The sequence below is a fragment of the Peromyscus californicus genome, unplaced genomic scaffold (assembly GCF_007827085.1).
Source record: "Peromyscus californicus insignis strain IS unplaced genomic scaffold, ASM782708v3 Scaffold_9__1_contigs__length_137607984, whole genome shotgun sequence".
In the NCBI taxonomy this organism is placed as follows: domain Eukaryota; kingdom Metazoa; phylum Chordata; class Mammalia; order Rodentia; family Cricetidae; genus Peromyscus; species Peromyscus californicus.
Genome location: NW_026294617.1, coordinates 122,801,432 through 122,823,533, shown reverse-complemented (window position 1 = coordinate 122,823,533; position 22,102 = coordinate 122,801,432). Strand labels below are relative to the sequence as shown.

The following is a 22,102-nucleotide window of genomic DNA, read 5'->3' as shown; positions in this document are numbered from 1 at the left end:
ATTCTCAACCTTTCTAATGCTGTGACCCTTTTGTATAGTTCCTCATGTTGTAGTGACCCCAACCATGAAGTTGCTACTTCATAACTGTAATATTGCTATTGTTATGAATCATAATGTAAATATCTGATATACAGGGTATCTGATGTGTGACTCCCATGAAAGGGCTGGCTGACCCAAAGGGGTTGTGACCTGCAGGTTGAGAACTGCTGCTCTAAGTGGTTTAGACAGATTAAAACATATTTCATGGCTGGGCAGCAGTGGTGCACGCTTTTAATCCCAGCCCTTGGGGGGCAGAGCCAGTGGATCTCTGTGAGTTTGAGGCCAACCTGGTCTACAAAGCAAGATCCAGGACAGGCACCAAAACTACACAGAGAAACCCTGTCTCAAAACTCCCCCCTCCAAAAAAACCTCCAAAGACATATTTCACAACGACACTTAAATATTTGCACAGAGAGATTGCCTCTATGTGAAATGTCTCAACTTAACTTCAAACATTCTAGAATTTTCTATATTCTTTTTTAAAAGTCCTTTCTCTCTCTCTCTCTCTCTCTCTCTCTCTCTCTCTCTCCTCCCTCCCTCCCTCCCTCCCTCCCTCCCTCCCCCTCTCTCTCTCTCTCTCTCTCTCTCTCTCTCTCTCTCTCTCTCTCTCTTCTTTCTTTCTTATGTATACAGTGTTCTGTCTGCATGCATGCATGCCTGTAGACCAGAAGAGGGCACCAGATCTCATTACAGATAGTTGTGAGCCACCATGTGGTTGCTGGGAATTGCCAGGACCTCTGGAAGAGCAGTCACTGCTCCCAACCTCTGAGCCATCTCTCCAGCCCCTATATTTTTTTCTACAGTAAAATATCAATGGCAATTGTAGCCATAGAGCCAGATCAAAATACTGTGACTATACATTTTGATCCCATGCTTCCGGCATCCTTTATTTTGAATGATACTATGTGAAGAAAGGAAACTATAACCAATATGTTTATTTCTGTGAACTAAGTGCTTATTTCTGTGAACTAAGTATTATTTACTCACTTAAGTTTACATACATTCTTCACATATTATTTTAGCCTTAAATGATCATAGAATTAGTTTTTCAGATATCAAAACTACACTAGTAACTACTTTTTAAAAACAACAGTTACAGTTTCTCTTTAAAATGCTGAATTTGAAGACTATAGGTCCACAGTCTTGAAAAGCAATTGACTCTAATGACTTGTTCTTAAAGCTAGCAAATCACTTGGCAACTGTGGGTAAATTATTATAAACATATATAGATTGGATTTTTATAAAAATACTTCAGAAACAAATCTGTTCTTGACAATTGAAGAAATATTTGCCATGAAAAATCTAAAATATATTTATTTTGGACAATCTCTGTAAAAATTTATCATGAATGTTAAAAGTTAGATTTCATAATTAATTTTTTAAACAGACATCTTGGCTAAGATTCCTGACTAATGTATTTTTTCAGATCTAAGATTTTTACATTATTTAGATGGTATGGAGATAAATATTGGTTTACTATAAAGCCAAGTTATAAAACTAATCAAATAAAACTTTGAAAAGATATAATTAGCATTGAAAGCTTCTGAATGAATTCCATCCTGAGGGACCAAAATAATTTTAGAAAAGACCTACTGGTTCACCTCGAGGCCCGGGAGGTCCTAGGACTTTGTTATCTTCTCCTGGGTATCCCTAAAATTAAAATAACAATTTATTAAACAAAGAAAGTACACTCAAAATATTCTGTTATTTTCTAATGTGTTTTTTACTTTATTTAAGTGGAAATGTTATAGCTAAGAATTTAAGTGTATCGTATTTTATATACAGTTCTAGTTTGTATATTGTGGAATATTTAGCTATGTAAAGATGTGTTACATCTGTTTATGCTGTGGGGTATTTAATTATGTAAATGTGTTACATTTGTTTATGCTGTAGAATATTACTTTAACTGTGTGAAGGTGTGTTACGATTGTTTCTGCTTCATTTGTTTAATGATGTAAGGTTGTGTTACATTTGTTTATGCTGCATTACTTTAATTATGTAAAGATATGTTGCATTTGTTTAATTTTGCTGCTTAAGGCACCTGATTCTCTAATAAAAAGCTGAACGACCAGTAGGTAGGCAGAAGAGGGATAGGCAAGGCTGGCAGGCAGAGAGAATAAATAGAAGGAGAAATCTAGGCTTGAGAAGAACAACGGGAGAAGAAGGAGAGGAGAGGACAAAGGAGAAAGAGAGGGAGACGCCCAGGGCCAGGCAGGCAGCTGCCATCCAGCAGACACAGAGTAGGACATACGGAAATAAAGGTAACAAGCCCCAAGGTAAAAGGTAGATAAAGACAAACGGTTTAATTTAAGTTAAAAAAGCTAGCCAGAAATGAGTCTAAGCTAGGCTGAGCAGTCATAACTAATAGGACATCTCTGTGTTGTGATTTGGGAGCTGGTTGGTGGCCCAAAAAGAAAGCCTGATACAGTATATGGTTCTTGGAAGTATTAATCTGTTTTAATTACATAGAATGCATCTTAGGAATCTTCTCAACATGTAGACTTTCAATTAAATCATAAACTGAATAATGCTATAGTTTATTACTAACTCATTCGGAAATTTAACTCTAAGTTAATATTTATATGCTATGGTCATTTCATCCAGTACATCACATCTTCTTTCAATAAATAATTTTGCTTTTATGAAACTGTGTATCACAAAGCACCTTCACACACTGTCTCACCTCAATCTTTAATTACTCCATGAAAGATATTTTAATAATTTATTTGAATTTTAATTCCTTGGTATTTATATACTCCTAGAATCTGCAAATTTTCTAACTTGTAAAGTGGTTCTTCTATCTCTTGCAATATTTCCAAGCATTCATTTAGAAAGAAATCATAGATTTAATACATAATTTCGTAATTAAAATACACACACACACACACACACACACACACACACACACACACACCTTTTCTCCTTTAGGTCCTGGCAATCCAGAGGGTCCTGGTTGACCTTGATGGCCCTATAAAAAGAGGAACAAGTAGAGAGACAGTTCCAGAGCACATGGACATGTGCTACATAATGCTACCAAGCCCATGCTATTAGACATTGCAGTGTCCTGAGAAGAAAAGTAAGACACACTTTATAAGAGGTTGAGAATTAAATACATCACAATGCTTTGTCAAGGAAAACAAACCTTCATAAATAACAGGGTTTACTTTACTTATTTTCTTAAATTTATTAGAACTTTCATTTTTTTGGTGGTAGGTTAAGTTTTAGATGTATATATGATATATGATAGTGAAGGTGTAAAATCCAGCATGAAGCTCCACAATGGCCATTCTAACTGTACAGATGTTTTTTGAGATATGTAGACATTGGGTCTAATCTCATTGCATGATGTTTTTTATTTGCATGCATTTTTATAATGAAGTTTTAATAAAGGAAAAGTGAATCTTAATTTGCACATTTGGAATATAATATGAACTAAAAATACTTTCCTGCCTGTGAATAAAAAAATATATATTTAAAATTAGAAATGTTTACTCTGTATCCTGGTATTCCGGGTTCTCCATCAGGTCCCATCAATCCTAATGGACCCTAAAAATCAAAATACATATGAGAGAGAAAATGAACAATTGTTTGAATCATTTAGCATCTGTGTCTATTTCTGAAACCTTTACCTTAGATTTTCTACCTGGCATAATTGGGAAAACATAAACATGACACCCCCAGTTTTTGTCTGTGTTTCTTCTGAACTGCAGAAGTCCCACAAACAATGCTTCTGGCTCATTTCTGGCATGTGTCCATTAAAAGCCATGCTCACTTATTGGAATACTGCTGGTCCCTAGAAGGCTCATGGAAATGCAGTTCGTGTCTGTCAAAGTTTGTGGTCACTGGGTGTCAGAAAGTGGAACCTGATAGTGTTTGATGGTGTGACTTTGGGATTCAGAATGGCTTCATCCTCATAGATGGTTCCAGATGCTCCCAGGAGCATGGCTTTAATGCAGGCCAAAGTTGATGGATTAGAAATACTGGCAAGGTGTGTGTCATTACCATAATAAGATGGTTTTTTATCAGTATTTTACAGATGACCAAGCCATGTAAATTAAAGACTGATCAGGAAATGCTCCTAATCTACTAAAAAGTTGACTCCGACAGCTGAAAGACAGCTGAAGTAGTGATAGTAAGAATATCCTAGTTCTCATATCATCAGAGTTCGCACGGGAACTCTCCTGTTTGGGTCTCAAAGAGGAGGTAAGAAAACGAAGGACAGAATAGGTATGTGATTTGCAGTGTATTACACTAAGCAGCTGTGGGTATCTGTGTAGTGTCACACCTGACCAAGCTGCTTCACTATAGCTCACATACAATGCACAGTTTGCTATATTTCTAAAAAAAGTTCATGCTACAATTATTAATCACAAATCAGGAAATTTAGAGAGATTTGGATTGGAACATATTTCAGTTTGAGAAAGAACTATGAAAAGCCATTTTAAATAAGTAAGAATTCAGACATTATACGACGTTATGGGGATTTTTATAGTGGAACGCAATGATTCAGTCACAGTACTAACCGAAAGAAACACAAGAAAATTGCTAAGGCTTTTTACGAAGATTAGGCTAGATTAAGATGAATGAATGACATGAGAAGGGAAGGGGGACAGAGTGGGAAGCGATTTATTAGTTTAATTTAATTAATTCTGGAAGATAATCAGAGCTTCTGGACCGAAATTTTGTGATATGAGGCAAAAATTAGGTGTGACTATATGCAAAGAAGAAGATCATTTCCGGTGTTCAAATGGTTTCAGAGAAGTTTCAAATTCTAAAACAGAGAGACCGAAGGGCCAAGTGGAGGAAGGGGCCTGGTGGAGGAAGGGGCTGGGTGGAGGAAGGGCCCTGGTGGAGGAAGGGCCGGGGGAGTCAACTTGACTAATTTGGAAACAGAGTCAGAAGCTTTTCCTGTTTCCCTGCTTGTTCTGGGTACCAGACAGTAGCAGCATTTCCTTAGAGGTTAAATGAGGCAGCCTGGTAACTGTGTCCAGAAAGGCAGGCATGACTGAAGGTGGCTGCTGGCTCGAGAATGGATAAATGGGAGCTGCTGCTCGGAGAAATAAAAATGTGTGAAGCATAATGAAAACAGGGACCAGACACCTTCGTGTACTTAAGAATATAACGTACCTAAGATATATTCCGCTGAACACGGGCCCTACAAAAAGTGAAGTTCGTGGGGAGGATTCGGTAACTTCTTTAGAAATCAGTGGGAGAGTAAGGGAGTGCCCAGATTTGAGAAGCTTAGTGAGTGAGCTTAATATAATAGAAATACGTGGAATTTCTTGCTCACAGACCCATAGAAAACACACAACTTTACAAATGTTTAGTATATTACGGCCTCAAACACAATTTTAATAAAGTTGCTCAAAGCAGGAATCAAATACTACATTCTCTGAATATGATGAGACACAGTTAGAAAGGAAGAAGAGACTTTAAAAAACAACAATCTACTTAAATCTAAAATTCTTTAGAACAACTCTTCCTGAGAAGAAAACAAGATCTGGAATTACAGGCTATTTCTAAATGGATGCTGGGAAAATACTAACATAAAAATAAGAGAAATTTAGTCAGTGCCAGACAGAAAGAGGTAGATTAAAATGTATTTACTAAACAAAGAACAAAGAGGCCTTCCTGTGGCCATTAAACATTTGTAGGAGATTCTAATTTTTTCTGACATTTCAGCTATTTCGTTATCTTTGGGTTAAGATTTTGAGGGGTTCTGAGGTTTTGGAGGTGTCCAAGTGGCTTGTTTTCTAGTATTCTTGCTATGATTTGCACATCTGTTGGGATGGATGTGTCCCTCGGTTATATTTGTTTTTCAGTCTGTCTTTTATGTGTTTTTCCATCCTTATGTGAGTCTTCTTCCATGATACTAACTTCTGCTTAGAGGGAGAAGCAGGCAGCATTCACCCAAACAAAGATCTGACAACAAGCTGTCACTAAAATGCAGTAAAACCATTTGAGCTTCACCCCAGTAAGGCAAGGACACATGTGGAGTGGTCACAGGAGAGGACACAGAAGAGCCAGCACACTGTTAGTGTAAGTGTGGAGTGGTCACAGGAGAGGACACAGAAGAGCTGGCACACTGTTAGTGTAAGTGTGGTGTGGTCATAGGAGAGGACACAGAAGAGCCTGCACACTGTTAGTGTAAGTGTGGTGTGGTCATAGGAGAGGACACAGAAGAGCTGGCACACTGTTAGTGTAAGTGTGGTGTGGTCATAGGAGAGGACACAGAAGAGCCAGCACACTGTTAGTATAAACGTGGAGTGGTCACAAGAGCCAGCACACTGTTAGTGTAAGTGTGGTGTGGTCACAAGAGCCTGCACACTGTTAGTAAGTGTGGCATGGTGATTTTCAAACTCAGTGTGTTAATAAGAAGCAAAAGGAGGAGGAATGGGCAAGGGGGAAACAGGAAAAGCTCAAGAAACAAACAGTGCTGTGGAAGAATCAAAGTAAATCCCACATCTTTCGCCCTGCTCACAAACAAATTCAAAATGGATCATAGACCAGACTGTGATAACTGAAACTCTGATATAAACAAATGTTTTAGAACTTAGTTAAATTCAAAATCTCCTAGTTGAAACTGTCATTTAAGAAAGAAAGGAAAATTCTCTAAAGGGAGAAACTGTGTTTTGAAAATGATACCCGACCGTGAGACCTCAGGAGTGTTCTCACTGGGGACAATTTCAGCTTCGCATCACAAGAGATCCAGTCAGTATGACTCTCCAAATTCCAGTCAACGTAATAAGTCAGAAGAACAAACAGAAACATGAGGGCAATGAATAAGTGAAACGGTGCCTCATGTTTCTCGCAGGAAGGTCAGGTGTTAGGAGGAACTGAGGAGCTGATTATAAAGTTCACAATGAGGTGGGCATCAGAGCCGGGGGTCTCTAAGGAAGGAACCATGCAGTGTCTGCTCTAACAGATCTCAACAGATGCAACAGCGTTATCACTGTTATCACCCCAGAAATAGACTGTATGAAACCACTGAATATTTGGGTTTAATTACAGTAAAACTTACACGAAAGTGGCAAATACACTGAGTATTCAATCACAGAATTAAGAAAACAAGAAGTGAGGTAAGACAAACATCTATCTTCCATAACTAAGAAAACAAACAAATCTCCACATGGCTTAAAGAATTAAAAACATTATAACTATATTAGGATAAGAATATGGAGGAAAATTTGCATACTTTAGATGGAGATAGAATTTCTAATGCAGAATAAAATCCAGAAAATACAAAGGAAAATATTGACAACTTTGACTATTAAAATTAAAATGCTCTACTCATCAAAAAACACAAAAATAAGCTGGGCGGTGGTGGCACACGCCTTTAATCCCAGCACTCGGGAGGCAGAGGCAGGCGGATCTCTGTGAGTTCGAGGCCAGCCTGTTCTACAGAGCGAGATCCAGGAAAGGCGCAAAGCTACACAGAGAAACCCTGTCTCGAAAAACCAAAAAAAAACAAAAACAAAAAACAAAAAAACCCCCCACAAAAATAGATAATTGACAGAAATAGAATCATTTATAATTTATTTTGTAACATGTTTGACAAATTATATCATCACTTCAGATTTATGAGTAATGGTTGCAAAACAGCAAGAAAAAATACTCACCAAATAGAAATATGTGGTGTGTACACACACACACACACACACACACACACACACACACACACATATATGTATATATATATGAATTAATGGAAAATTTTCATAGGAAAAAGTATATATTACATAGTTATAACAAGGGAAATTTAAATATTAAAGCAAAAACTATATATATATTCTCATTTATCAGATTATCAAACACTAAATGAATTAATATGAAATATGGACAATGGGGCTGTAGCTTTGGAAAATGGACTCAGCAGGCTCTGTGTGTATATTTGTGCATCTATAGTTATATGTAACAATAATAATCAAGGAAAAGAAATCCATAAGTTTGAGAGGGAGTTGGGAGCATGGGAGAGGTTGGAGGGAGGGGACACAGGAAGGAAAGAGAAGAGAGGAACTGATGTAATTACATTTTAATTAAAAATATATTAAAAGACATTTTTAAGATGAATACTTTTACAGGAAAAATTCCAAAGTAGAAGCTTACATTAAAGGCAATATTTTGGGCTGCATTAATTTTTATGTTCATTAAAAATTAATCACATTATATAATATTTTTAAAACATAGGCAAAAGGCAGAGAAACAGTGACATAACATGACCTAAGGCCTGGGTGCTGAGGTGTCAATAAATAATGGCAAACTTTCTTAAGAAAGCAAACAGAGTATGCAAGGGTCTCTGAAGGCCTTGGTGACAGGCCTGGCATGGAGTATTTAAATGGAGATGAAGTTAATGCACCTCCAGGTTATAAATAAGTTCATGGAATAGAAGATTATCTTTTAACTATCGTTCTTTCACACTGTCATTTTCTGAGCAGGTCAAGCGCACACCAGCCCCACAATTTTGCTGCCACAGGTTCAGAAGCGTCATGCTTCAGCTCCCCGTGTCAGGCAAAGTTCATGCAAAAGATGAGATATAAATAGCTGTTGGGCAGATTCCTCCCAGCTGTTTAGAAAGATAATCTCAAGTTAAGGCAGAACGGGTCCAAATGGTGAATGGAAACACATTTCAAGTTCACTTAATTTTCAAAGCAATTTGCCAACATGACAACAGCTTCAGACAGATATTAAATCCTGATTTTGAAGTGCTCAGTGTATAAACTTTCCTACTTAACTTTGGAGTTAAAATCAGATTTTTAAAACCTCATTTCATATTTTATTTCCATTTTCAATTTTCCCTTTCCTTTTGCATGTCCAAAACCCACTAAGCTGTTTAATACTGTGGAATGCCTGTGATTCCCGCCATCCCACAGAGGTAGATTATTTTCAATGGAACCTTTGCATCCTCTGTAAAGTCAATCAAGGATGATGCCCTACGAGCATGGATACAGTTCTTTTCCATCCACAGTGACTCAGTGCTGAAAAGAAATCAAATACTGACCACAGCCCCTCTTGTTCCTCGGGCACCCTTAGGGCCACTTTCCCCAGCCTTTCCAGGGGAGCCTCGGCTTCCAGCTTCTCCCATGGGTCCTATTTGTCCTTTATCACCCTGTGGATGACATTAACATGACTGAAAATAAATGTATTAATTTATTTAACTATATCATATGCTTAAATGACTCTAGAGGATACTCGGAAAGCAGAGTTCTATGGATTATGGTTTTTGGTATTGTTTGCCTTGATTTGTGAGACAGAGTCTCACTGTGTACCTTGAGCTTACTATATAGACCAGGTTGGTCTTGACTTGTGGGTGATCTTCCTGTTTCTGCTGTCTAACTGATGGCATTACAGATGCATGCTTATCACACCTGGCCTAAAGAAATTCCTATCACATACTGTTTGAAAAATAATAACAATTTTGAAAAGAGACTAAAAAGTCTTTTTTTTTTAAACAACCAAGTAGGAACTATATTAACATGTTCAGGATGAGTCCTATTTAACCAGCTTTTGAATGTATTTTGCTACATACAACTCTCTCTCTCTTTTGCATGTGTGTATTATAATCATGGGAAAACAGGACTCATGAGATGTCCATTTCTAGAGAACTTCAGAATCCCAAAGGTCCACTACCAGCAGAAAGAAGTGAACGCACAGCTCTGGATTTTCAGGATCATCTCTCACTGCTCACAACATGCCTGCAAGAATCCCTATTATTTCTTACATCACTTCACAGCCTTCAGAAACTTGTGTTTCTGGCATCACACTCACAAGCCCTTCTCTTTGACAGGTGATCATAAGCTACATTTTTAGCATTTTCATTCCTTTTCTCAAAACAAGAACCAGCCTGTGCTGTAGGATGTCTTTCTGTATTCTGTGAATATGTATGGCTCCCATTGGATAATAAATAAATCTGTTTTGGCCTATGGCAAGAAAGCTTACAGCCAGGCAGGAAATCCAAGCAGAGATACAGAGAGAAGAAGGATGGAGTCCAAGGAGACATGAGCCTGCCACTGAAGGAGCAACAAGATGTTAGCAGACTGGTAATGCCACGGCCACGTGGCAACATATAGATTAGTAGGAGTGGGTTAATTTAAGATATAAGAGCTAGCTAGCAAGAAGCTATAGGCCATACAGTTTGTAATTAATATAAGCCTCTGAATGATTATTTTATAAGTGGCTGCAGGACCGCGGGTGGTGGGAGAGATTCGTCCTGACTGTGGGGCCAGGCAGGACCAGAGAAACTTCTGGCTACAAGCCTGCTTTATTATTGATACTCAAGATGAGAAAAAGACAGTATACCTGTAATCAGTCAGGATACTTGAGGCATTCCTGACGGCTCACAGGATTTATTTCACTTTTCTAGGACAGTGATGATTGTTGTTAAGACCCACACTGTCTCTAATGCTGAAAACCAGGGGTTTCCTGGTGCTTCATGTGTTGTGTTGTGTTGTGTGTGTACGTTCTTTTTCTCTCTCTCTGTATCTCTGTCTCTCTGTCTCTGTCTCTCTGTCTCTCTGTCTCTCTGTCTCTCTGTCTCTCTCTCTCTCTCTCTCTCTCTCTCTCTCTCTCTCTCTCTCTCTCTCTGTCCTTGTTTGTATGTGTCTCTCTGTGTGTATTGATTTGGACCAAATCTTGCCAGTCAATCACAAGGCTCCCAAACCCGATACTGATGTTAGTTGCATTACCATGCATCATGAAAGAGACTTCATGATGGGGATATTTTCACAGTTAGAAATGGTAACAGCTTTTCTTAGCCTTCTAGTGACTAAAACTGATAAGGATGGCTCAGGCATAGAACTGGACTTTTGGAGAAACACAGATTAAAGTCAACTGTGTGAGTGTGTACTCAACTGTCACAGTCCATTGGAAAAACTGTTACCATACTTCGCTAATACTGGGACAAATTAATGATAAGATACAAAGATACATTTTAATAGTAACATATTAGGATCTCACAAATATATCAAGGGCTTTGTTTGTTTGGAAAAAGACAAAATTAGCAATGAAAAACATTCTTGATTTCTGGGTTTTGTTACAGGAGAAAGGCAAGAAAAATCAACCTTTTAAATTAAGAAATCATTCCTAATTAACCTAGAAAGATGAGTAATCCTACTATTTCCCTCAGCTGTTTTAATAAAATTGTTCTCAAATGGCCCAAATAAAATGATATTTTCATTTTATATCTTTCCCTGTCTATGGCTTTTTGGTAAATAAGAGACAAAGGAAAGAAAGCTAAGATTAGCTTTCCAAACGATAAAGTGGAAAATCTGTCCTCAGCCAATGACTGTAATATGCATTCCTATCAAATGAGGTAGTCACTAACCCTGTGTGCTTTCCTACCCCACTTACTAGTCTCTGTGACCTTATGTCTAATGCAAACACAATCAGCACAGTACTCTGCAGACCTCTGGGCATGAGAGGGAAGAAAGTTCATGCAAAAAGATAGTTAAACAATTACCTTTTTCCCTGGTCGGCCTCTTTGTCCTGGGGTTCCCACAATTCCATCTGGTCCCTGATCATTTGATATAAAGAAATAAATGTTTAAAGAAAAAAGTTTAGGCTTTAAATATTTCTATCAGGTAATCATTGAAATAAACACTAAATATAAATGAAGGTTATTTTTCAACACTATTATTTCTATAATTGTTTTTAAAAAGGTCACAGTGATTAAAAGACAGAGTTGCTACCAAGCTATAAACTTTATAAACTTGACCCACACACGTGGGTCAACATAAACTTTAAACTGTTCTTTAGGAAAGAAGTTTCTTGGAATATAGTTGCTTAAATTAATGAGAATGTAATGAAAGTGTACCCAAATGCATTCAAATTAACATTTTAGTGAGCTTCATTTATCTTGGCATTTTGTTGAAAGAACAAGCTTATAAAATATATCTACTCCATGGTCAAGGAAAGTCTCAAAATATCACTGAAGTGGAGAATATTAAGGAGATGAAAAGGATTAGAGAAAAGGAAAGTCAGGGAGGAAAAGAGGCAGTCATAGTAATTAAAGTAATATTTTAATATCAGCTGGTAATTTGTTTAGTTTGCAAAACAGAGGTTTTGAAACAGGAATGGGGTGCTCTATGGAGTTTTGTATTAGCAATGAATAAGTGTAATCTATAGTGAGCCAGGCTGCCAGTCCTAAAATGGGTAATAATTACAGCTTTCTTTTCATTAGCTGGAAATGAAAATGGAAATTTCAAATTTGTGTCCCCCTAAGCTTGGCAAGCTTATGCAGACAAGAAATAAATGGTGGTTTACCACTGTGCTATGCAGGCCCTTGATAAATATTTGTTGAATGAATAAACAGATACCCAAGGAAGTGACTCACGCCCTACACTTCCCAGCAAACACTATTCCAGCCTCACTCACTGAGTCGTGTTCTATTGCTGTATTACAGCTGCATCCAGAGGTAGAAATGATAGCTGCACCATGTAGAGGACTTTTTATTGCAGAGAAGTAAATCACTTTTCCAAAAGAAACTGATTAATCTGCATAGAGTTTTAAGTGTCAGGCTTTTCTGGTTCAGGCCTTTAATTGCCACATAGCCTCTGACAAATTGCTTAATTTATTAAAAGTCTCTGGGGATTAGAGAGATGGGTCAGCCATTAAGAGTGATTGCTGCTCTTGCAGAGGACCCGAGGTGGCATAAACAGTTACCTGACTCCAGGTGATCCTAGCCCTTTGTCCTCTGTGGACACCCATGTGCATGTGCCCACAACAAATACACATACTCACAAATAACTTAAATTTTTTTCTTTTTATTCTTTGTGTCTTTCACATCATGCCTTCCGATCCCACCCATCTCCATCTACCACCAAAATAAAACAAAACAAAATTTAAGAGAAAAAAAAAAGGAAGGAGGGAAAAATCTCATCCTAGAAGCTGCAGTGTGACACAGTGAGTCACTCAATAACTCCATACATTTTTACATGTAGGCATTAGAGGGGTCAGTCCTGTGGACCCAGGGATGCAGGATCTTCACAATACAGGGCAGCAACGGGAAGTCCAGGAAGAGCCCCAGTGAGGGCCCCGTGGTGACGGTGCAGCAGAGACCAGGGGCCTCGAACCAGACCAATGATTCTTTGTGATAAATGCCTGCATGTAAATTTTTTTTCTAAAGTAGGATTCTGTTTAGCCCTTAAATAAAAGAAGGATCTGAAAAAAAAAACCCCAAACAAAAACAAACAAAAGGCCAAAATATCCTCTTGGAAGGGTCACTAAGACACAGTGAGATTACAGTGCACATAAAGCTTGGAAAATATTGGCTTATAATGGAGGGCACAATAAAGTTAGTTTTCACTAATTTCTGCCCTTTAAGTATATTATGCAGTATTTAAACACATATAAAGACAATAAAAATACAATGAAAGCCTATGTGCTTATTACCCATGTTAAAGAAAAAGATCAGCACTCACATACGGAATTGGAGTGAAGAACAACATCCACTTTTCAAGGGGGGTGGGGAGGTGGGCAGTGCAGTCATTGTCTGGAACTCTGCTATTCCTATGCATTTCTTCACACAATATGGCATGCCTCTCGGTCCTCCCACAGTATGTCATTATTCTGCATCTTCAAACTTTGAGTGGTGTTGGACTTGGTGTCTTCTGACACTTCCAGAATTCTGACTCTTTGCTTTTGCCATTATCCACTGTGTCTTCAGTCTGTTCACATTTTTTAACTGCTACAGATTCCATGTTATGGTCAAACACAGTTTAACCATGTTTCCTAGTGACTAGATTTCCTTGTACTTGACAATGTTGCAATAAGTATATCTGCTCATTACCTTGCCAAGGTTTATTTTTTCTTCTTGAGCTGAATTGCTGGCTTGTATTTAAGCTAGTGTGTGTGTGTGTGTGTGTGTGTGTGTGTGTGTGTGTGTGTGTGTGCAAGATTTTTTTTCCTATATGGACAACCAGTTACTATAATACTATAATTTACTGTATGGATCTTTTCCTTATTAATACGTAATACATACTCAAATGATCAAACATCAAGTTGCAAAGACTCAGATCCTTTTGTAGGATATTTCTATTGACGTCTGTAAACCATATAAAATTAACCATATCATGGTAACCTTAGCAATGCTCTGATATCACGTAGGTCTATCGTCTCGTTTGCCTCCCTCGCCAAGCATCCCTGTGTTGTTCTTTAAAACTGTCCTAATATTGGCTCTTTAATCTTCAGTACAAACTTTGAGTTAATTTTTATCGACCAAGTTATATTAAAAAAAACCCCATAGGGATTTTCCTTTTCCTTTTCCTTTGTGCTTTAAGCATGGGTTTTATTAATCTTTTCTCTGAAACACTATACACTATACATGACTAACCTCAGAAAGTAGAAATTAAAATCATTTATATATAAATGTGTGTGCTTACACATATAAAACCAGGGTTTCTGTTGTATATTTGAGGTCAGTTGGAAGATAGTCTCCACCACCCCAAGGAATTGAGAAAATTGTTAAAAAAACAAAAACAAAAACAAAAAAACACCAACCAAACAACAAAATAGCAAATGAGGCTGAGGACATGGCTCAGTTCACGGTGCACAAGGCCCACATAAACCAAGTGTGGTGGTACACCTATAATCCCAGTACTAAAGAGGTAGACGGGGGATGGACAAGAGTTCAAGGTCCTCAGTTACATGTTTGAGGCCAGTCTGGGATAAATGAGCCAGTCTGAAAAACACAAATAAAAAAACCAGATACTGAAGAATGCCTCTTCTGCTGTGAACAAACACCAGAACCCAGGGATTTTCCCATTGAGACTGTATTAAATGTAAATTGACTTAGAAAAGATTTCACGATAGTAAATCTTCCTGTTCATGAATGTTAAATCTTTGTCCACATATTTAAGTCTTTTAGGTTTTATTTAGGTTGTATTGTTCTTAAATTGCAAAAATCTACAAATTTTACCAATATTCTGTTAAGACCTAATCCAAGGAGCTTAATTTTGTTGCTGATTATAATCAAAATGCTATTTGGAAATAGTTTTCTAAGTAATTGGTGTTGGTAAAGAAACATAAAATCTATTTTTGAATATTAATGCTTCATTTGACATGAATGCTTCATTCATCATGATGAATTCTTACAAATTATAATTTACAGATTATCTATTTTGTTATGTTATACAAGTATTTCTATTTATTTTATATAAATATTATTATCAATATTAATCTGAGTAATATGGGAAGAAGGGAGGAGAAATGTCAATCTTAGCTCATTTCTTTGACATTTCTCCACTAAGTATAATAGTAAAAGTATTGATATTAAGTTTTAATAAATGTTTTTTGTTTCATCTATTGGGGTGACTATTTTCCTGGTTAAGTTTCATAAAATATGTGACTCACATTTATAATATCTTAAGATGTTAAAGTTTTGGTACAGTATTCACATGAGGGAACTCACAAACCTTTTAGGTGCATCAATACTTTTAAGTGAAGTAAATTCACATATCTGCGTGACACCACCTGTCAACAAGAGTGCATTTGAGGCCTCCCTTGTTTATGGGAGTACTTACAATGTGTGGGTCTGCAATGCATGATTAAATGAAGGTGTTGATGTGGATAACAACCTCTGACTGAGGTGTTTCTCTGAAGATAAATTGCGCACTCATCTCTAGTTTCAAACCTCCATTCTCACCTCATTTTCAAGTTAGCAACCTTGTCTCAGAGCTCAGTAAGATACAGTAGCAATCAAATGAGGAGCTGAAGTTGTCTTCCCTAACCTGACCTACACCTGCTGTTTATTCACAAGCAGCTTCTGCCTCCTTTCTCTGACAGAGAATTGGGGTCCATTCCCTGGGGGAGGCCAGTTCCTCACTTATGCTCTGGATCCCAGGCCTACTCACTCACCCAAGACCCATCCCTCTGAAAGAGCCCACTCTCTGACTGTGCTATCAGTATTTCTACTGAACGGGTCAACCCCAACTCCATTAATATAGGTTTAAAGCTTCTTGGAAGAATCCTCAAGCTTCCATCTCTCCCTTTCTCTCCCCCTCTCCCTCCCTCCGTTCATTCATTCATCACACATTCATTTATTTACTCCTGAAGTTTTCCAGAACCATTTTTCTGGTTTTCTCCCCTTATAACAAAACTTTTTGAATGTTGTGCTCATTCTTCTGATTGTTGATCTAATCTCTCATCTCTCTTCAGCCGGCCTTTTGTTCCCACCACTGAAACTGACCTCAGAGAGCCAAATCCAAAGGTAATTTTATTTGAAACATTTTTTCATACTTAGAACTTTTTAAAGCCTTTGTTTTCATTGTGACATGCCTCCCTGGTTTTCCACTTACATCTTAGATGAAGCTGTCTCCTCCTCTGTGCACCTTTTAATACTGGAGAGGCCTCTTCTCTTTCACCCCCTTTTGTGGTCTCCCCAATCCCCATGCTGTTAAATACCACCCATATCCTCACAATTCCTAAATTAAGGCTGCCCAGATCATGCTACCCAATGACATATCTTCTTGAATTTCTAACAATCATCTCAAACTTTATGACCTCAAACTCAACTCTCAAATCCCTTCCTCCCACCCATAAGCCCGGTCTCTCCTGGTCCTCCCATCTCTACTGAAATGGAGAAATACTTTGAAACATTATTAAAATATCTTCCTCTTTTGCCTATGTTAATACCAGGACTTCACCCTTTTTCAGTCTTAAGAGTTCATGTGCCCGGGGCGGGGGTGTCTTAAGAGAGGATGGTTCTATTTTCCTTTTCTTCATTTTTCAACAATTTACAAGTTCAGTCTGGAGTACCAGCACCCAAGCCTCTCCTGTGTGGAGGAAGATACTGTTACCTTAAGGCTTCTACTAGAGGGTAGAGGGATATTAATATGACATAGAGGCAGTGAACAGAATTATAGATCTCCACAAGGCAGAGCGAGAAGGGGTGGGGAAGGATGAAGTGATTCTCAATGACTCTAAATTTTAGCCCCAGAGATCCTTCTGTCCCTCATAGGGTTGGGATTACAGCTTTTTACAAGGATGCTGGGGTTTTGAACCCAGGTCCCATGCTTGTGCAGTGAGTGTTCTTACCCACAAGCCATCCCTTGTGCACTTCCTGTCTATATTTAATATATGTTGTGTTGATACAGAAGTCATCTTGATTTTGAGTGGTGAAAGAATAGGCCAACTTGAGAGTTCATCTTGATTATTTGAAGTTTCATGAGAGTAGTTACTTTGCTTTTAGAAGGGCTGCTTTTCTTTAAACAAGTTTATTTATGGTATGAGGATTGTATCAATTTATATTGTACAAAACGCTTATTTTTAATGGAGTCCATTATCTTTTTGTCAGTGTCCATGGTCTTTTTTTTTTTTTTTTTTTTTTTTTTTTTTGGTTTTTCGAGACAGGGTTTCTCTGTGTAGCTTTGCGCCTTTCCTGGATCTCGCTCTGTAGACCAGGCTGGCCTCGAACTCACAGAGATCCGCCTGCCTCTGCCTCCCAAGTGCTGGGATTAAAGGCGTGCGCCACCACCGCCCGGCCCATGGTCTTTCTTAAAGCTTTACCTAAGAAGTGCCTGCCTATCCCACAGCCATGAGGATTCACTCCCCACTTTCCTCTAAGGCCTTTACAGTTAGAGCTTTTATATTCAGGCTTAGGAGCTTCTCTGTAGTGAGAGGAAGTTTGAGGCTTAAGTCTTTGCACACCAGTGGATCCACGCTCTAGCATACTTCTTTAAAAGATCACTTTCCCCATCCTGGATTTGCCTTAGTGCATCACATGCATTTCTCATTCAATGCATTTTGTTTGTTTCATTGAGTTTATTCCTTGATAGCTCATGGTATTAGACAATGTTAAACAAATGTGGAAATTATGAAGTGATTCTCACCAAAACTTTCAATGTCCTCTCATCCACTCTGAATCAAATCTGCATTCCTTACTCTGGCTTTAGAAGCCCCACATGTTCTGCTTCCTACCTATTCCTTCAAATTTAAGCAAAACAAGAAACAAACCCCTGACTGTTCATTTTGCTGCGGCTGCTGTCTGGTTCAGCTGACTCACCTCCACCTCATGGCCCTTGATGCTCCACCACTCACAAAGGATCTTCTTTCAGTTCTTGGAATGATGAATGCTTTTTAATACTCCAGATCTGAGCTCAGTCAACCCCTGTTCAAAGAAGGTGTTAACTGATCCAGCAGGTTATGGTTTCTATCTGTGATGTTAGTTTTAACTAACTGTCAACCTGACATAACATAGAATCTTCTGGGAGGAGAGAATCAGTTGAAGAATCGTCTAGATCATGTTAGCCTGTGGGCATGTCTTGTTGGCCTTAACTGATAAGAGAAGACCTAGCCCCCTGTGGGTAGCACATCCCCTAGCAGGTGGCCCTGAACTGCATAAGAATGAAGGAACCTAGCTGAGCATAAGCAAGTAAGCCAGCAAGCAAGTTTATTGAGTTTATTCTCTCTGCTTTTAACTGTGGATGTAACCAAGTCCTTGACTTCCCCCATGATATAACCTAGAGTTGTGAGCTAAATAAGTCTTTTTTTTCATAAGTTGCTTTTGGGTAGGGTATTTTATTATAGCAACAGAAATTATTAGAACACAATCCTTAACTAATTTTCTTTCCTACTCTTAATCTGTTATTAATGACACTACCCATTTATATGTTTAAACTTCACATCTTTTGCCATGAACTTATTGATATCATTGCATTACTATAGTCTGTATTGATCTCTCATCCACCGACTACAGTTTCTGATTGTGGACCTCACTACTCTTCTTTTCCACTCTGTGTGCCCAATTCTTGACAGAATTCTAGAATCACAAAAAGTACCAGAAACTGGACATACGTGTTTTGTAGAATCATGCTTTGAAAGGCTGGATAAAACATTAGAAATCCAAGTGAATGTTGCTTTTTAAAGATTTCATTTTTAATTATAGTTAGGTGTATGTGTGTATATGTAGGTACGTGCATGCGAGTATAGATGTCTCCTGAAGTCCAAAGTATCAGATCCCCTGGAGCTAGAGTTACAGGTGGATGTAAGCTGCCTGACATGGGGACTGAACTTCAGTCTTCTGCAAGAGCAGTTATGCTCTTAACTGGTGAGCCAGCTCTCCAGCCCAAATGAATGCCGTTTTAACACCACAGAGCCTTCTCTTCCAAAGGAAATCTATGCAGAAGCTACATGTTAAGCAACGGAATGGGGATCTTTTCTGATGGAAGTAGGAATAGCAGGAACAGAGCCATGTTAAGTCAACAGCCACACTGGGAATTTCTGCACAGCTTCAGCCTGTCATTCATGTAGTGGATATATAACGTGTAAGACAGACTGGCTTGCCCAGAAATGCAGCTCTTGACCAGTGGTTTGAAAACAGTAGGCAGAGCAGGGTTTCCATATCTATGATGCTTAGGCTAAAGCAATTCAGAACAAAACCTTAACCCCATAGTCACAGAAAACACTTATATGATAAGAATCAGATATTCTTTATCCCTGAATGTCACTTAATACCACCAATCCAAAATTTCTGATCAATTTGTTTTTCAGGGTTTCCAAGGAAACCCTTATTCTAACTTAAGCAGATCAAAAAAGCATATTTCAATAAGTCTAATTGAATTTTGCACTAAAAGAATAAAACAACATAATCTCATTTTAATATGCTCCACTTTGGAATTCATAGCTCCACATGTGTTTAGAGCTGAGATACTATTGTGGTAGAATCTTCAGCTGTGGATGACCGACCATAAGTTAGACAGATGTTTCTTCTCTAGTAGGGATATGCATTCAGGCAATCGAGCATTTTAGAATAGAATTCATGCATAAAATATGCATGTTTTCTCTTCTGCCCAGAGAAGCAATAGCTTGGATTTTGAATTTGTCAATTGATGTTTTCCTGTGCTTCCTCAACACAGATCTCATTCTCAGTCTTCCACAATGAAGGGCTTCTTTTTTGAAAAAAAAAAGTGATTTTCTTACATTCTTTTCCTTATTTTGTAGAAATTGAGGTAGCATCTTTGTGACATTGCCCAAGGAATAATTTTAAAAGTGCAAAATAAAACCAACATCAGGCTGAGTGATTAAGCAATAGTTCCTTGGATCATAAAATTCTTTTGAAAAAAATATGCCACGGTATTTTTATTGAGTTTATAAGCTGAAAGGCATTTAAAATTCCAAAGAGAACAACAAAAAGAATAAAAAAGAAACCCACATGTGTTGTTGCTAAAAAAAAAAGTAACAAAGATGTGTACTGGGCAGAATTGGTCCTGGGAGACATTAGGACGCAGATGGGATCTGTGTTTATCATTTTCCATGCTCTGTTTGGAGCCTCTGTTCCATCTCTGTTCTCCCCATCCCCAGCTGTCACATGGCATCATCCTCAGAGTCCCTGCAGATGCTGTGCTGTGGTGTGCTTAGATCCATCTTTCCTACGTTCTCTGTTCAAGCTAGTTGTTTAAGAGTCCATGCTGAAGTGTAAGTTACTGGAGATACACACATATAATCTTTATATATGTCTATATATATAAACATATACATAAACATATATACACACACACACACACATATATATATATATATATACATATACATATGGACAAACACATTGTGAGTGTGTGCATGCACAAGCTGGAGAAAAAGCCACCTGCGCATACTAAACAAATGCTTTATCTCTAAACGACATGCCCAGCCCTGAAGAACATCCATTTGTCAAGAATGAGCAGGAAGCATAATTTCTTGGCACTGACTATTTTGCTTCTTTACAGGTCCAGCCCTGGTGCTAATGGGAAAACTAATTCTCTAAAACTGATGAAAACTATTGAGAACCCTAGGAAGGTAAAACCCAGGACCCAAAGTGAGTATTTCAATGACGATGGGGATGCTGAAATCAGAGAACAAAGGAATTGCTGTCAGCTTTGGCATCTGCTGCTGTACTGTGAGTCTAAATTTTTGTTTTCTGGTGAAATGAGGAATAATAACATAGATAGACTGTCAGGAGGATTCTGTGAGAGGAGGTGAGTGAGTTCAAGTTGCTTAACCTCAGGGAGGATCCTTAAGGCATTGTGTGTGCTGTGATGAGATGTCAGGGCAGAGGAGAAATAGGCAACTTATGATGCCAAAACTGGAGGGAATAATCTCCACATGCTGATATTTAAACACAGTGATGTTTCTGCTTTATCCACATTCTTTTTTCTGTAATCAGTTAACCAATTTATGTACATAAGTGTTTTGCCTGCATATACATATGCATATTACATGCATGCCTAGTGCCTGCAGAGGTCAGAAGATAATATTGAACTCCCTGGAACTGGAGTTACAGAGAATGGTTATGAGCTTCCATGTGGGTCCTGGGAACTAAGCCTAGGTCCTCTGCAAGAACAGCAAGAACTATTAACTGCTGAGCCATCTCTTCAGCCCCTTTACCCTCGTTCTTTAAATGCCTGTTAGAAATATGCTCAGGCCATCACCTATTATTTGAAGAGGATATCTGTTTTATTATAATATGTTAATTACATTATAGCATTGTTTTCACTGTTACTAAAGGAATTGCAGAGGTGGATAGTTGTGAGTGATGAGATAGCCAGTTAGAGCTTCATTTATGGCATTTGTCATGGTTTTCAAGATAGCACTTTCAGCTTGGTGAGACAAACTGAGCTGAGCTGACTGGGGCAGGGGCACACCACTGATAAGACATTATTGATCTGGAGGTTCGGAGCCAATGAAGAGACACGAAGGAATAATACATAACGATGACCAACTTTATAAATCCCTGCTCTGCTTGTAGCCTGCCTGCATGGTTAATTCACCCGCGGCTAGTTCCTCACTCTTTACAGAGCCCTCATGTAGAAATACTGGAGCCCAGAGGAATGTGGTTAATGAGAGAGTGGAAGACAGAGCTGTGCTGTTCAAGAGTTATTTTCCAGGGAGAAGTCTTCCACAGCCCAAAGTTCACTTTGAGTCTGTAAAAGGATGAAGATTGCCAGTGCGCAGAGGAGAGAGAAATCCTTTCTTGTTGTTTAGTAGAATCGTAGGGATTCTTCTACCAAGGAAAGAACAGTCTCTAAAGTCAAGAAAACTTCGAGAAGTAAAAAAAAGATAATCTCCCTTGCTTAGACATGTCAGACCAGAGGAA

The 22,102-nt window shown here is 38.2% G+C and overlaps 1 protein-coding gene and 1 long non-coding RNA gene across 2 annotated transcripts in view; one reads left to right on the top strand and one right to left on the bottom strand.

The window, feature by feature from the left end:
• The window catches only part of Col24a1 (collagen type XXIV alpha 1 chain), a 271,849-nt gene that overhangs the window by 68,070 nt on the left and 181,677 nt on the right, over window positions 1-22,102 (bottom strand). The window contains 5 exon segments of the mRNA XM_052731052.1: window positions 1,633-1,689; window positions 2,954-3,007; window positions 3,532-3,585; window positions 9,038-9,145; window positions 11,495-11,548. Coding sequence (XP_052587012.1) covers window positions 1,633-1,689; window positions 2,954-3,007; window positions 3,532-3,585; window positions 9,038-9,145; window positions 11,495-11,548 — 327 coding nt within the window.
• Window positions 20,299-22,102, top strand: part of LOC128105751 (uncharacterized) — a 95,320-nt gene continuing 93,516 nt past the window's right edge. Inside the window, exons 1-2 of the long non-coding RNA XR_008216482.1 lie at window positions 20,299-20,445; window positions 20,736-20,905. This is a non-coding gene — a long non-coding RNA (uncharacterized LOC128105751). The remainder of the gene's footprint in view (window positions 20,446-20,735; window positions 20,906-22,102) is intronic.